Source organism: Haliotis asinina, chromosome 2 (assembly GCF_037392515.1).
Source record: "Haliotis asinina isolate JCU_RB_2024 chromosome 2, JCU_Hal_asi_v2, whole genome shotgun sequence".
NCBI classification, from domain to species: Eukaryota; Metazoa; Mollusca; class Gastropoda; order Lepetellida; family Haliotidae; genus Haliotis; species Haliotis asinina.
This window is the reverse complement of record NC_090281.1, coordinates 75,498,114-75,508,734: the sequence shown is the minus strand read 5'-3', so window position 1 is coordinate 75,508,734 and position 10,621 is coordinate 75,498,114. Positions and strand designations below refer to the sequence as shown.

The window sequence follows — 10,621 nt, the reverse complement described above, 5'->3', positions numbered from 1 at the left end:
CTCAAAATATACTCCTTTGGCAGGATTTCCATTCTTTTTCACTTACAGCTGTCTCTTTCACATTTTGTTTTATAGCTGTATATAAACTAACTAAAATAAAATGGCCACTTGCTTCATTTTCTGCTTGAGACTATAGTAATCTAGACTTGCCATCCCTTACAGATGGAAGGGATTAATATTCAGGTTTATACACTATACAATAAACTATGACGAGTTACTTCCCTTGTTTGTTTTCCAAGCACAGCCGTTACAAAAGAATCTTCATGATTCAAATCCTGTTGTAGTAACAGGTAATACGTGTCATTGTGTGTGTTTCTTTATGTCTGTGTGTCTGGTGAATGAGATTTCACATTAACACGGAAAAGGTTTTATCTCTTTTTTCAATTTACATTTTCCCAGATGAATGTATGCACGTTGGGTTTGTTCGAGATTGGTACGGAGCTGATGATATGCTGAACAGCAAACGCACAACAAGTCCAAAGTGGAAAGCTGTAGCTGATAACACAATCGAGAGCACCTGCCCACAGACCCTTTGCCACAGACTGAAATGTAACAATCAATTTGCCATTGTCATTAGAACTACGGAAGTGTAATGTGTGATTATGAAATTTCTCATCTCTAATGGATATTACAAAAGAACAAAAGAACATGTATATATGTTTGAACCACGTCCGATACGATTTCAGTTCATTATACAGAGGTGGTCGGTACTTAATCGTGTCTTCTAACTCTACTACTACAACCAACTACTACTACAACCAACTACTACTACAACCAACTACTACTACTACTACTACTACTACTACTACTACACCCGCTGCTACTGCTACTGTTACTGCTCCTTCTGCTGCTACTACATCTGCTCCTAGCACTTCCACCACTACTACCACTACTACTACTACTACTACAACTACTACTACTACTATACTACTACTACTACTACTACTGTTACTGTTCAATCTACCAGTACTGCTACTGCTGCTACAGTTCCTCCTGCAGTTATTGTCCCTTCTTTTGCTATTGCTGCCATCTCTACCAATAGTACGAGCGGCCAGGCTCGTTCACTTGGTTAGTGTCATCATATCCTAGTTGCCGAAATAGATGTTTATGATTTGGGTAACTGGAATATCTGGTCCTGACTCGATTGTTTACAGGCCTCCATCATACATCTGTGCTATTCCTTACTAAAGCGTCAAGCAACCAACATATATAGCGATGGTGTTCGTACCCGTGATGGCGACCGGTTGGGTAGCCGAGTGGTTAAAGTGTTCGCTCATCAATCCTAAGACCCTGGTTCGATTCCCCACATTGGTACAATGTGCAACGTCCGTTTCCGATGTCCCCAGCCGTGATATTGCTGGACTATTGCTAAAGGCGGCATAAAACCATTCTCATTCACCACTGACGGACACATGAGTCATACCTACAGGCACGACAAAACAGTCGAACCACGCTATCATGCTTAAAATCAAACATAAAGCTATAAATTGCACAAAACCTTCTAATTCGTCCACTACGTGTACTACGTGACACTGCACATGGTGATCTAATGTGCGAATCTGTGTGTTACATGTTATCGGTGGCATGTAATGTGTAAACACATATCATGGAACACTTAATATTTATCGGCAAATCAGAAAACAATAATTATGTTTCTTAACACCAAGGCAGCTGAAGACATTAGACATTCTGTTTGTTTTGCTACAGCCGCAGTGGTTGACTGGTTTGTTGTTCAACACCGCACTCAATATTCCACATGTATGGACTGTAAATATTCGAGTTCGGACCGGACAATGTGTCGAGAGACTGACCACCCTGTCCCGTTCGTCGCCTTTTACGATAAGTAGGATTCCGATTCCGAAAGCCTCCGTTGAGTGACTGCATCATACGGATGCGGGAAGTTCGTCTGCTTTCGTCTGTTTGGATATAGATAATCCTCAACATCATTTTTATTATCTGTGGAGTGGAGTAGCCTTCTGGTTAAAGCGTTGGGTTCGCTTCTTCACATCGCTACATGAAGCCAATTTCTGGTGTCTCCCGCCGTGATAATGCTGGAATGTTGCTAAAGGCGTAACATTCATCTCACTCACTCACTGTTAAGAGAACATTTCAAACAAAGTCTCGTTCGGTTAGAAAACAGGTTGTATTTTCTTTCCATGTGTTAGTTTGCAAGTAGAAACAATGATCATTCGTTGCGTGTTGTATATCTAAGTGTAAATGCCAAGTCTCTGAAAATGTTTCACCAGTAATCTCTGTATTGAATGTTTACATTGATTTATAATTTGATCAGTGTTTCTCAAAATCCCGACGTGTGAGAATATAGACTGAGGATTACCCGAACTGATGCAGGTCTCAAACACACATAAATGTCATGAAACATTGCCTGAAAACGTCCATATCACTCCGATTCAAACCCACGATAGTTCCGACATCTCCACCCTCATAGTACAAATGTAACAGAGATTGAATATAAGCAATATTAATGGTTCACTGTATGCACACCCAAGCCTCCCTCCGCCCTCCACTTTACACATAGTCACATGGCTGTTCTTGCACATCCGTGTTATAGAACATAAAATTCTCTAAACAGCTATCTTGACTTTTTAACCTAATTACCTCTTTTGAGCTATGTACATAAAGAGAAAGGTTTGCGCTGACATCTTATCACAGAATGGACGTACGGCACTTCCATCACGTCATTAACCGTTGTAAGGAGGTGGTGCTGTTGCATAACTCGTATTTGACTGTCCATAACCAGGGTTTGGTTGTCCAAAACCCGTTGGTGGTTGTCCATAACCAGGGTTTGGTTGTCCATACCCTGTGTTTGGTTGTGAATATGCCGTTTGACCTGGAATGGATGTACAAATGATTGACATAATGTGTATTCAGTACACCCCTTTTAATCTATCAACATGACTACATGAAAAAAAATAATAAACCAACATGTACCCATAGTTTCTTTGAAACGGATTAACGGTACCGTATAGGAAATTAACACAGTATTGATCACAGGTACTGTATGGATTAACGATGCCCAGTGGATTAATATTTTCGAAATTGTTTCTGTTATTAAAAACATCAGGCAAATCATTCCTTTGCTTCAGCATTCTGGTGTTTAAATTCCTTTTCATTCAATCAAGTATATGCTATAAAGTTGGAAACATTCCTCCTACTGTTTTACACATACCATTGTTGACGATTTTAATGTAAATGTAAATTGGGACTTACTTTTCTCGCTGTTTGAGGCCTCACATCAATCATTTTATGCACTGTGAGCATTCACATTTATTTTTTAAAGATTCGAGCCAATGTTTTTCTTCAGCCCCCTTCGTAATCAAAATGCGTATAAAAGTACATCCGGCTTTGCAATTAAACATACACGGTGATGATAGAAATAGGATCTGCTTCACGTGAACGAGAAAATATGTGTCTCCTGAGAAAGTGTTCACTTACCTTGTGTTACAGTCGTCCCCGGTGTGTTGTAGACTTTTTGCCCAACAGCGATGTTCCTGTACAGTGCCCGGCGACGTCGTATACGGAGGCAGATGAAGCAGGTGGAGAGAATCATGACTATCACGCCAACGATGATGCCGATACCAGCTCTGGACACAACGAATAATAAACATGTAACACAAAATGTGTTAGACTTTCAATTGAAAAGTACACCATAGAAATAACTTTTATCCTTCCAAATGGCCGGTGTTTTAGCAATATCCAAGCGTAATAACGGATCGTAACACAATCAAAGTGGACGTCACACGATGTAAGGGGAGTTAACCCTGTTTGACTGATTCCTTGACAGTCCTCAGTCAACAGAAAACAAGAATCCTCCTTTAAGTGAGTGACACTCTCCTACAAAAGATCGAAATACGAGTTCGTTTTGTGCCGCTTAAGTACAATTGTATGCGTGCGTGCATGCGTGCGTGCGTGAGTGAGTGAGTCAGTCAGTCAGTGTCTGTGCGTGCGTGCATGTGCATGCAAGTGGTTCTGACAGATTCAACACCAAAGGTTATTTCAGTTTTAATGATGTCAGTTCCATCGTGCATGCGTGAATGATTCTCTCAGATTCATGCCAAATGTATTTTCAGCTTTAATGGCATTTCAGTTCCATCTCGACTTCCACTGACCACTGATATCAACAACCACTGATGTTACTGGTAAGGGCACGGCTATGCGCAAGTTATCACGCAAGTTATACAGATGGGATATTACTGATAGCGGCATAAAACCCAAATGATGCAGATAGTTTACTGAAGACTCCGTGTGGTACCCAGCACGACCAGTTGCAACCGTGATCTGGCTGGACAGTGGTTCAGAATATCGATCACTGGTTTGACTGGCATGAGCACAGTTATGTGCAGGGTATTCTATAATGTTGGATTTTGCTGATAGCGGCATAAAATACCAAACATATTCACCACAACATACCCGTTACTTAGGCAACAGTAGACGTAGAAAGTATCCGAGCAACAACCAAACAGACAGTTAATACTTGCAGTGGCGCCATAGCAGGTTGTTGCGACAGCACCTGGAAACATAGTATGTTTGAGATATATCATTTAACTTTGTCATCCTCAAAAATGGGCAAATAAAATAAATCTAAAAGTAATTAACATATTCAGAGATTATAATTATTTAGGTTTGTAAATTTAACCGTTCTAGTCTGGACATTTATGAAATTGATCGATGTCCTGATAACGAATCACTTGAACACCAATTACAGAGAGTGGGTCTAGTTTAACGGCGACTTTAGTAATATGTTAGCAATATCAAAGCAACAGACACCAGAAATAACGTTCAAACATTGTACCCATATGGGGATTCGAACCCGAGTCTTAAGCTTGACGAGCGACGTCTTTGGCCATTAAGTTCCCCCACCAACTAAATGATATGTGCTAGTGTTGCACGGTATATATATTATCGCAAAAAATAAAGGAGCTGATGAAATAACAGTGAATGTGAAATTGCTCTGAATGTCCACTAAATCAAATTGGGTGTGAAGTTCAATATCTGATGTGTCCCCTAATTTGGGCAACACATTCGCGACACCTTGATGGCATACTGTTGATTAATTTCCGGGCTGTTGCCCGTGGTGTAGCTAGCCATTCCTCCCGATGAGCTGCACCAAGCTCCGCCAAGTTGAACATCCCATAGATGTTCATTTGGGGACGGGCAAGGGGACTTGGAGGGCCAGTCCAATGTCTGTATGCCTTCTCGTCGGAGGTAAGCTTGTGACAGTTTGGGCCCGATGTTGTCTGGCATTATCATCTTGGAATTCAAAAATCCTGCCGATGATTTTTGAAGGTGGAGCCACGACAGGGTGCAAACTTTCGTCAACGTATCGCTGACCAGTCAAGGATCCATTAACGACGACCAGATCTGATCGAGTGTCATATGTACACCATAACACTACCACCCCACATCGATCAGGCGCCAACAATATTTTCTGTCATCTGTGAATCTGGGGCAAAACCTTGACTCACCTGACAACATGATGTAACGCCAATGGCGGAAAGCCCGTCCCTAATGCTACCTAGCCCATACCAATCTTTGGCACCTATGGTGAATTGTAAGGGTAATCGGCCGTTTTGCTTTCGGACGGACTTGACAGAGTCGGTTTATAATGATTGCTTGTGAAATTCGTCGCCAAGTGAGTGTGCGGAATTCCCTATTGATGGCAGGTGCTGATTTGAACCCATTGCGTAGGGCCATCAATGTAATGAGACGATCCTGTCGTGGTGTCTTGGTCTACCACGCCAAGGCCCCATTGCAACCCCACCTGTTTGACGGTACTTGTCCCACAGGCGTGAAATTACACCCTTTGATGTACCCAACATTCGGGAAACTTGACACAAAGAATTAAAGCAGCTAGGGTTGGCACAGTTGTTTCCTTAGTTTCACTTTACTTTGAAGTTGTAACTGTTAAACCATGCATTACAAAGTTTGTCGTTATGCATGTGTGGCGTTTCTCTAGGGTAACTGTAGAGCAATTGCGAAATTACGGAAGAGCCAAGTCGTAAATACAAGTATTTATAAACCTCCAGTCACTTCAGTCTATTAATATTGTTCTGGCGAGAAAATACTTCTTGTCTGATCCGAATACCCGTCGATGAGTGAGCATTACTTTAATCATTGTCCCTCTGTCCCTGAACTTTGATGTATTACTTGTTTTGAAGATTGATATGACGTTATCGTGCCATCTCTGAGCATGATCGTAAAACATGACATTATTGACGATTTCCGGCATGTATAGTGGCCGACATACAAGTAGACGTTACTGAGTAAATGTCTATATTGCATGACGTCATATGTTACTCATGGTACTTGATGACTCCCGCATGTTCATGCTCCAGATTCTGTGATTCTTACATCGAAATCAACCATCTAATCAAGTTAGCTTATGCAATTGTATGTTGTTTTGTTTGTATTTTCAGGTTTTCTTTGGCAATTTTTAGGGGTGTTAATGTCTTTGCCAGTGCATGGCCCAACTGTTGAGCAATCACTCACCACAGTCGCTCAACCCGGTGGCGACCTTCAGATCGTAATCCTTGTCAGTGTAATGGGTAGTTGTGCGTTTATCTGCTCGTGAAATACTGATTAGAGCCCTGCATACGCCACACGTGCTATAACACGGGTTTTAATAAGCTCCCATTTAATATTGTGAATTAGACGTGCCCGGAACGGTTGTTTTCAACGTACATTGGCCGCTTTGATCAAGATGCACGTGCGTAAAAATTTAGTTTCAGATATATATGATCACGCCTTATACATGTACTATCACAAGATGTATGAACAGAGGGTCTCTCTTTATCTTACTCTTTGCCCGTCTCTCTCTTCTCTCTCTCCCCTCTTTCTCTGTCTCCCTCTCCTTTCTATCTTTCTTTCTCTGTCCCTGTATCACACACACACACACACAGAGAGAGAGAGAGAGAGAGAGAGAGAGAGAGCAGTATTTGTAGCCCACCCTTCCAAACCCTTCTTTTGGTTTTTTTTTAGAATTATGTGATGTTATACTGTATGTTTTCAAACTCTTGTCCGTGAATAACCTTTGAGACGCCAATGGTGTATCTTGTCTGGTGAAAATCTACACGTTCATGGACTGCCCAGCGAAACTTGATACGTATCTCAACGACTACGGGGTTATCACAGTGGAAGAAGACACGACCATGATTAGGAGGGCACAGTTAATGTTGATAACAATGTGAAGTGCTTATCTATGTATAAGAACTGTGAGATGTCATTCTAACACAGTATGTATGTGTGTGTCTGTCTGTCTGTCTGTCTGTCTGTCTGTATGTATGTATGTATGTATGTATGTATGTATGTATGTATGTCCCCCTCTCTCTCACTCTCTCTCTCTCTCTCGCTCGCTCCCTCTCTCGCTCTCTCTTTTTCCTATCCTATCAGTGGTAGACAGCAATGTTCCTCTGCTTACAAATCTGCCTACAAAACGCTTATGCACGCGAGGCAACGAAATTACCTGATCCACTAAGTGGGTTTCTAAAATGTCGCGAACAGATGCATCACATTTGGACTGACCTGACTGTCAAATCGAAATGACTCAACCTTTCAAATCACATGAATCATCAAATTATTTTGCAGAATCCCCCATGGTGTACAACACACTTACAAACATATTGATTACTTGCAAGCTTATTCGCTGTGTGAATTAACTCTATTAATAAATTATCTAAATTAAACTTTATAAACTTTTATATGACGAGTGTAACTATGTAGGTAGAGCGTTGGCTGTTGAGGATCAAGAGCGAAGTTTGTGTGAATAGCAATATATGGACCCCACAGGGTTATTGCTAAAGGCGGCGTAACCTATACTCACTCATGCATAAACAATGTGTGTGCGTTCAGGTTGACTTCTTCGCGCAGCACAAGACAACTCTTATGGATAACAACTTCTTCATTTATTTTCACAACGTTTCTGAGCTAGTTCTTGCCCCTTCGTCAGATGGATGATGAAATAATGAACAGTACAGTGTACTTATATTGATACACAGGAAGCCAGACGTGTAAATAAGTATATACAAGCACATGGGAAAAAGCGAGCTATAGACAGACGGCTTGGGGACAGCTGACCTTGCTGACATCCGGCTTGAATATACTTGACCTTGGTGACGTGTTATTATCCATAACATTTGTCTTGTATTACCAAACCAACTTCTAAATGCCTTTGAAGAATTTTTTCGTGCATTTGGTAAAGATGTTTTAGTTAACCAGTGTGATAAGTCTGTTCACACAAATCCACATAACGCCATATGTATTGCTAATAAAGTGAGCGAGTTGGTGAGTCAGTCAGTAAGTCTGTTGGGTCTTACGCCGCTTGATTAAATACTCCTTGAATGTCACGGAATGGGGCACGAGTGATGGAATGAGTGAGTGAGTTTAGTTTTACGCCGCTTTAAGAAATACTCAATCAATATCACGACAAGGGACACGAGGAATGGACTTCACGACAAGGGACACGAGGAATGGACTTCACAACAAGGGACACGAGGAATGGACTTCACAACAAGGGACACGAGGAAAAGACTGCACAACAAGGGACACGAGGAATGGACTTCACGACAAGGGACACGAGGAATGGACTTCACGACAAGGGACACGAGGAAAGGACTTCACAACAAGGGACACGAGGAATGGACTTCACGACAAGGGACACGAGGAATGGACTTCACGACAAGGGACACGAGGCATGGACTTCACGACAATGGACACGAGGAATGGACTTCACACGGCGTATCCTTAACAGAAGTACATGTGTGTTTTCACAGATGCACATTTACAGTCATTAAGGAGGCCGTACGTGGACGAAAAGTGAAGTAAATCATGTGAACAAAATATGAAATTTGTTAATCCTCTTCAGACAGATAAATCTATTTTTCATGAAATTACACAAATATCAGACTCTTTCCACTCCACACAAAACCATCCTCCCCAAAACATATACTGATTTCATATAAAACGAGCTTTATAAATGAGTGGACGTAATTTTTACTCAAAATTACAGCTATCTGCTGGCGGTCTGTAAATAATCTTGTATGGACCAGACAATCCAGTGATCAACAACATGAGCATCGATCTGCGCAACTGGGAGATGATGACATGTGTCAGCCAAGTTATCGAGCACCTACCTGGTCCCGTTAATCGCCTCTTACGACTGGATTACTGGAAATCAGTTCTAATCCGGACCTTCACGAGTATCGAGTTTTATTAATTATTAAATCGTATATATGGGAAGGGATACGGGCCGCTATATATCCCGAAACCCTCATATCAACCCTGTTTGAAACGAATTGATGAACCTTCGTGAAAATAGAGATCACCGTCGCTGTAAATATACGTTGAGGTAATGTGATATATTTCGTTCGTTTCGCCACTGAAGAGATCACGTGATCTAGTTTCGTTATCAGCCGAGGCAGACCTTGTCAACACATGACACTTCATAACGCCTCGTATTCTGTTCTAACACATACTCGGACTTTAAAGTACAAACCTCAGCAACTGGGAGCATATATGCAAATACGTAAGAACATTTATTGAAACAAATACTGAATCAATATAGAGAATTTGGCTATTTTCGGTTACATGTATTTAGCCTTGACCTCGTGATTTAGGAAATCCCGATTTCTGGACGAGATTAAGATAGATCTAAGCACAGTACAGTTTCGCTCCTGTATACGATTATTTTAAATAAAATTGAAATCGTATGAATTCACCTATCGCAGTATTGTCCTCACTTCATTGTATAATTAGCCCTTAACTGAAGGACATGAAAAACACAGTACACACGGTGACACAAAGTGAAAACGGAAACCAGGTTAAAGCTGAGAGTTATCGGAAACAAAGAACCTCCCCGATGTCTGTTCTTTGTGAAACATACTAACCTACATTTTCACAGACTGGGTGTTAAACAGTGTGAACGTACCTTGTATTACAGCAGAGACGAGGAAGACGAGTACTCCTGCCGCCGACATGATGATAGGTAGTGAGAGCGGCTGTTGTTAGCATGTGACCGTGGACGTGATTGCTGTGAATAACCTGTCTGGTCACAGTCACATGGCTGCTTCCGGATCGGGGTATTGTGAAATAGTCTTCCTTGTGAGCGTTTGTCTGCATCTGTTCATCTGTTTGTGTAATGTCATCTCGAAAACAGGACGAGGGGGTAGCCAAGGAGAGAGGCTCATCGGTTATTCTTTTCTTAACATTGTGAATCCAATAAATATAATGAAAGGTTTGGGTCCTGGTTAAGTAAAACATAGTGTTTGTTGGCAGGATGTCTTAAAGATATCCTATGGATCTAAAAACTCTTATCCCTCCAGTGACTCTTGTTTTCTAATTGAGCAGTATTCGAAAACAGTAGGGTACTTTATCTAACAAATGTTGTATTCTCTCCAGGTTTTAAAAAAGTGTACTTTTCCCTTTCCCTATTATCATATTCTCATCTCGAAATGATAAGAGGAAAGGAGGTCATGTAATGATGAAGTAATTCTAAAGGTGTGTACTCCGGATATTTTATAAGCATTTCTGTATAGTTTGCACCGTTTATTACAAATATGGAAGCATTTAGACAATCAGTTTGAAATCTTTATTTATTATATTTGTAACT

At 41.1% G+C, this 10,621-nt stretch overlaps 1 protein-coding gene across 1 annotated transcript; it reads right to left on the bottom strand.

Annotated features, from left to right (window-relative positions):
• Positions 1–2,124: 2,124 nt before the first annotated feature.
• LOC137274332 (protein shisa-4-like) lies at positions 2,125–10,159 on the bottom strand. The gene is made up of 4 exons (XM_067807479.1): positions 9,941–10,159; positions 4,429–4,528; positions 3,454–3,602; positions 2,125–2,848 (listed from the first exon to the last, which is right to left on the bottom strand). Exons 1-4 carry the CDS (start codon positions 9,987–9,989, stop codon positions 2,700–2,702), a joined length of 447 nt encoding a protein of 148 aa, XP_067663580.1. The 5' UTR covers positions 9,990–10,159; the 3' UTR covers positions 2,125–2,699.
• Between the last annotated feature and the right edge of the window lie 462 nt (positions 10,160–10,621).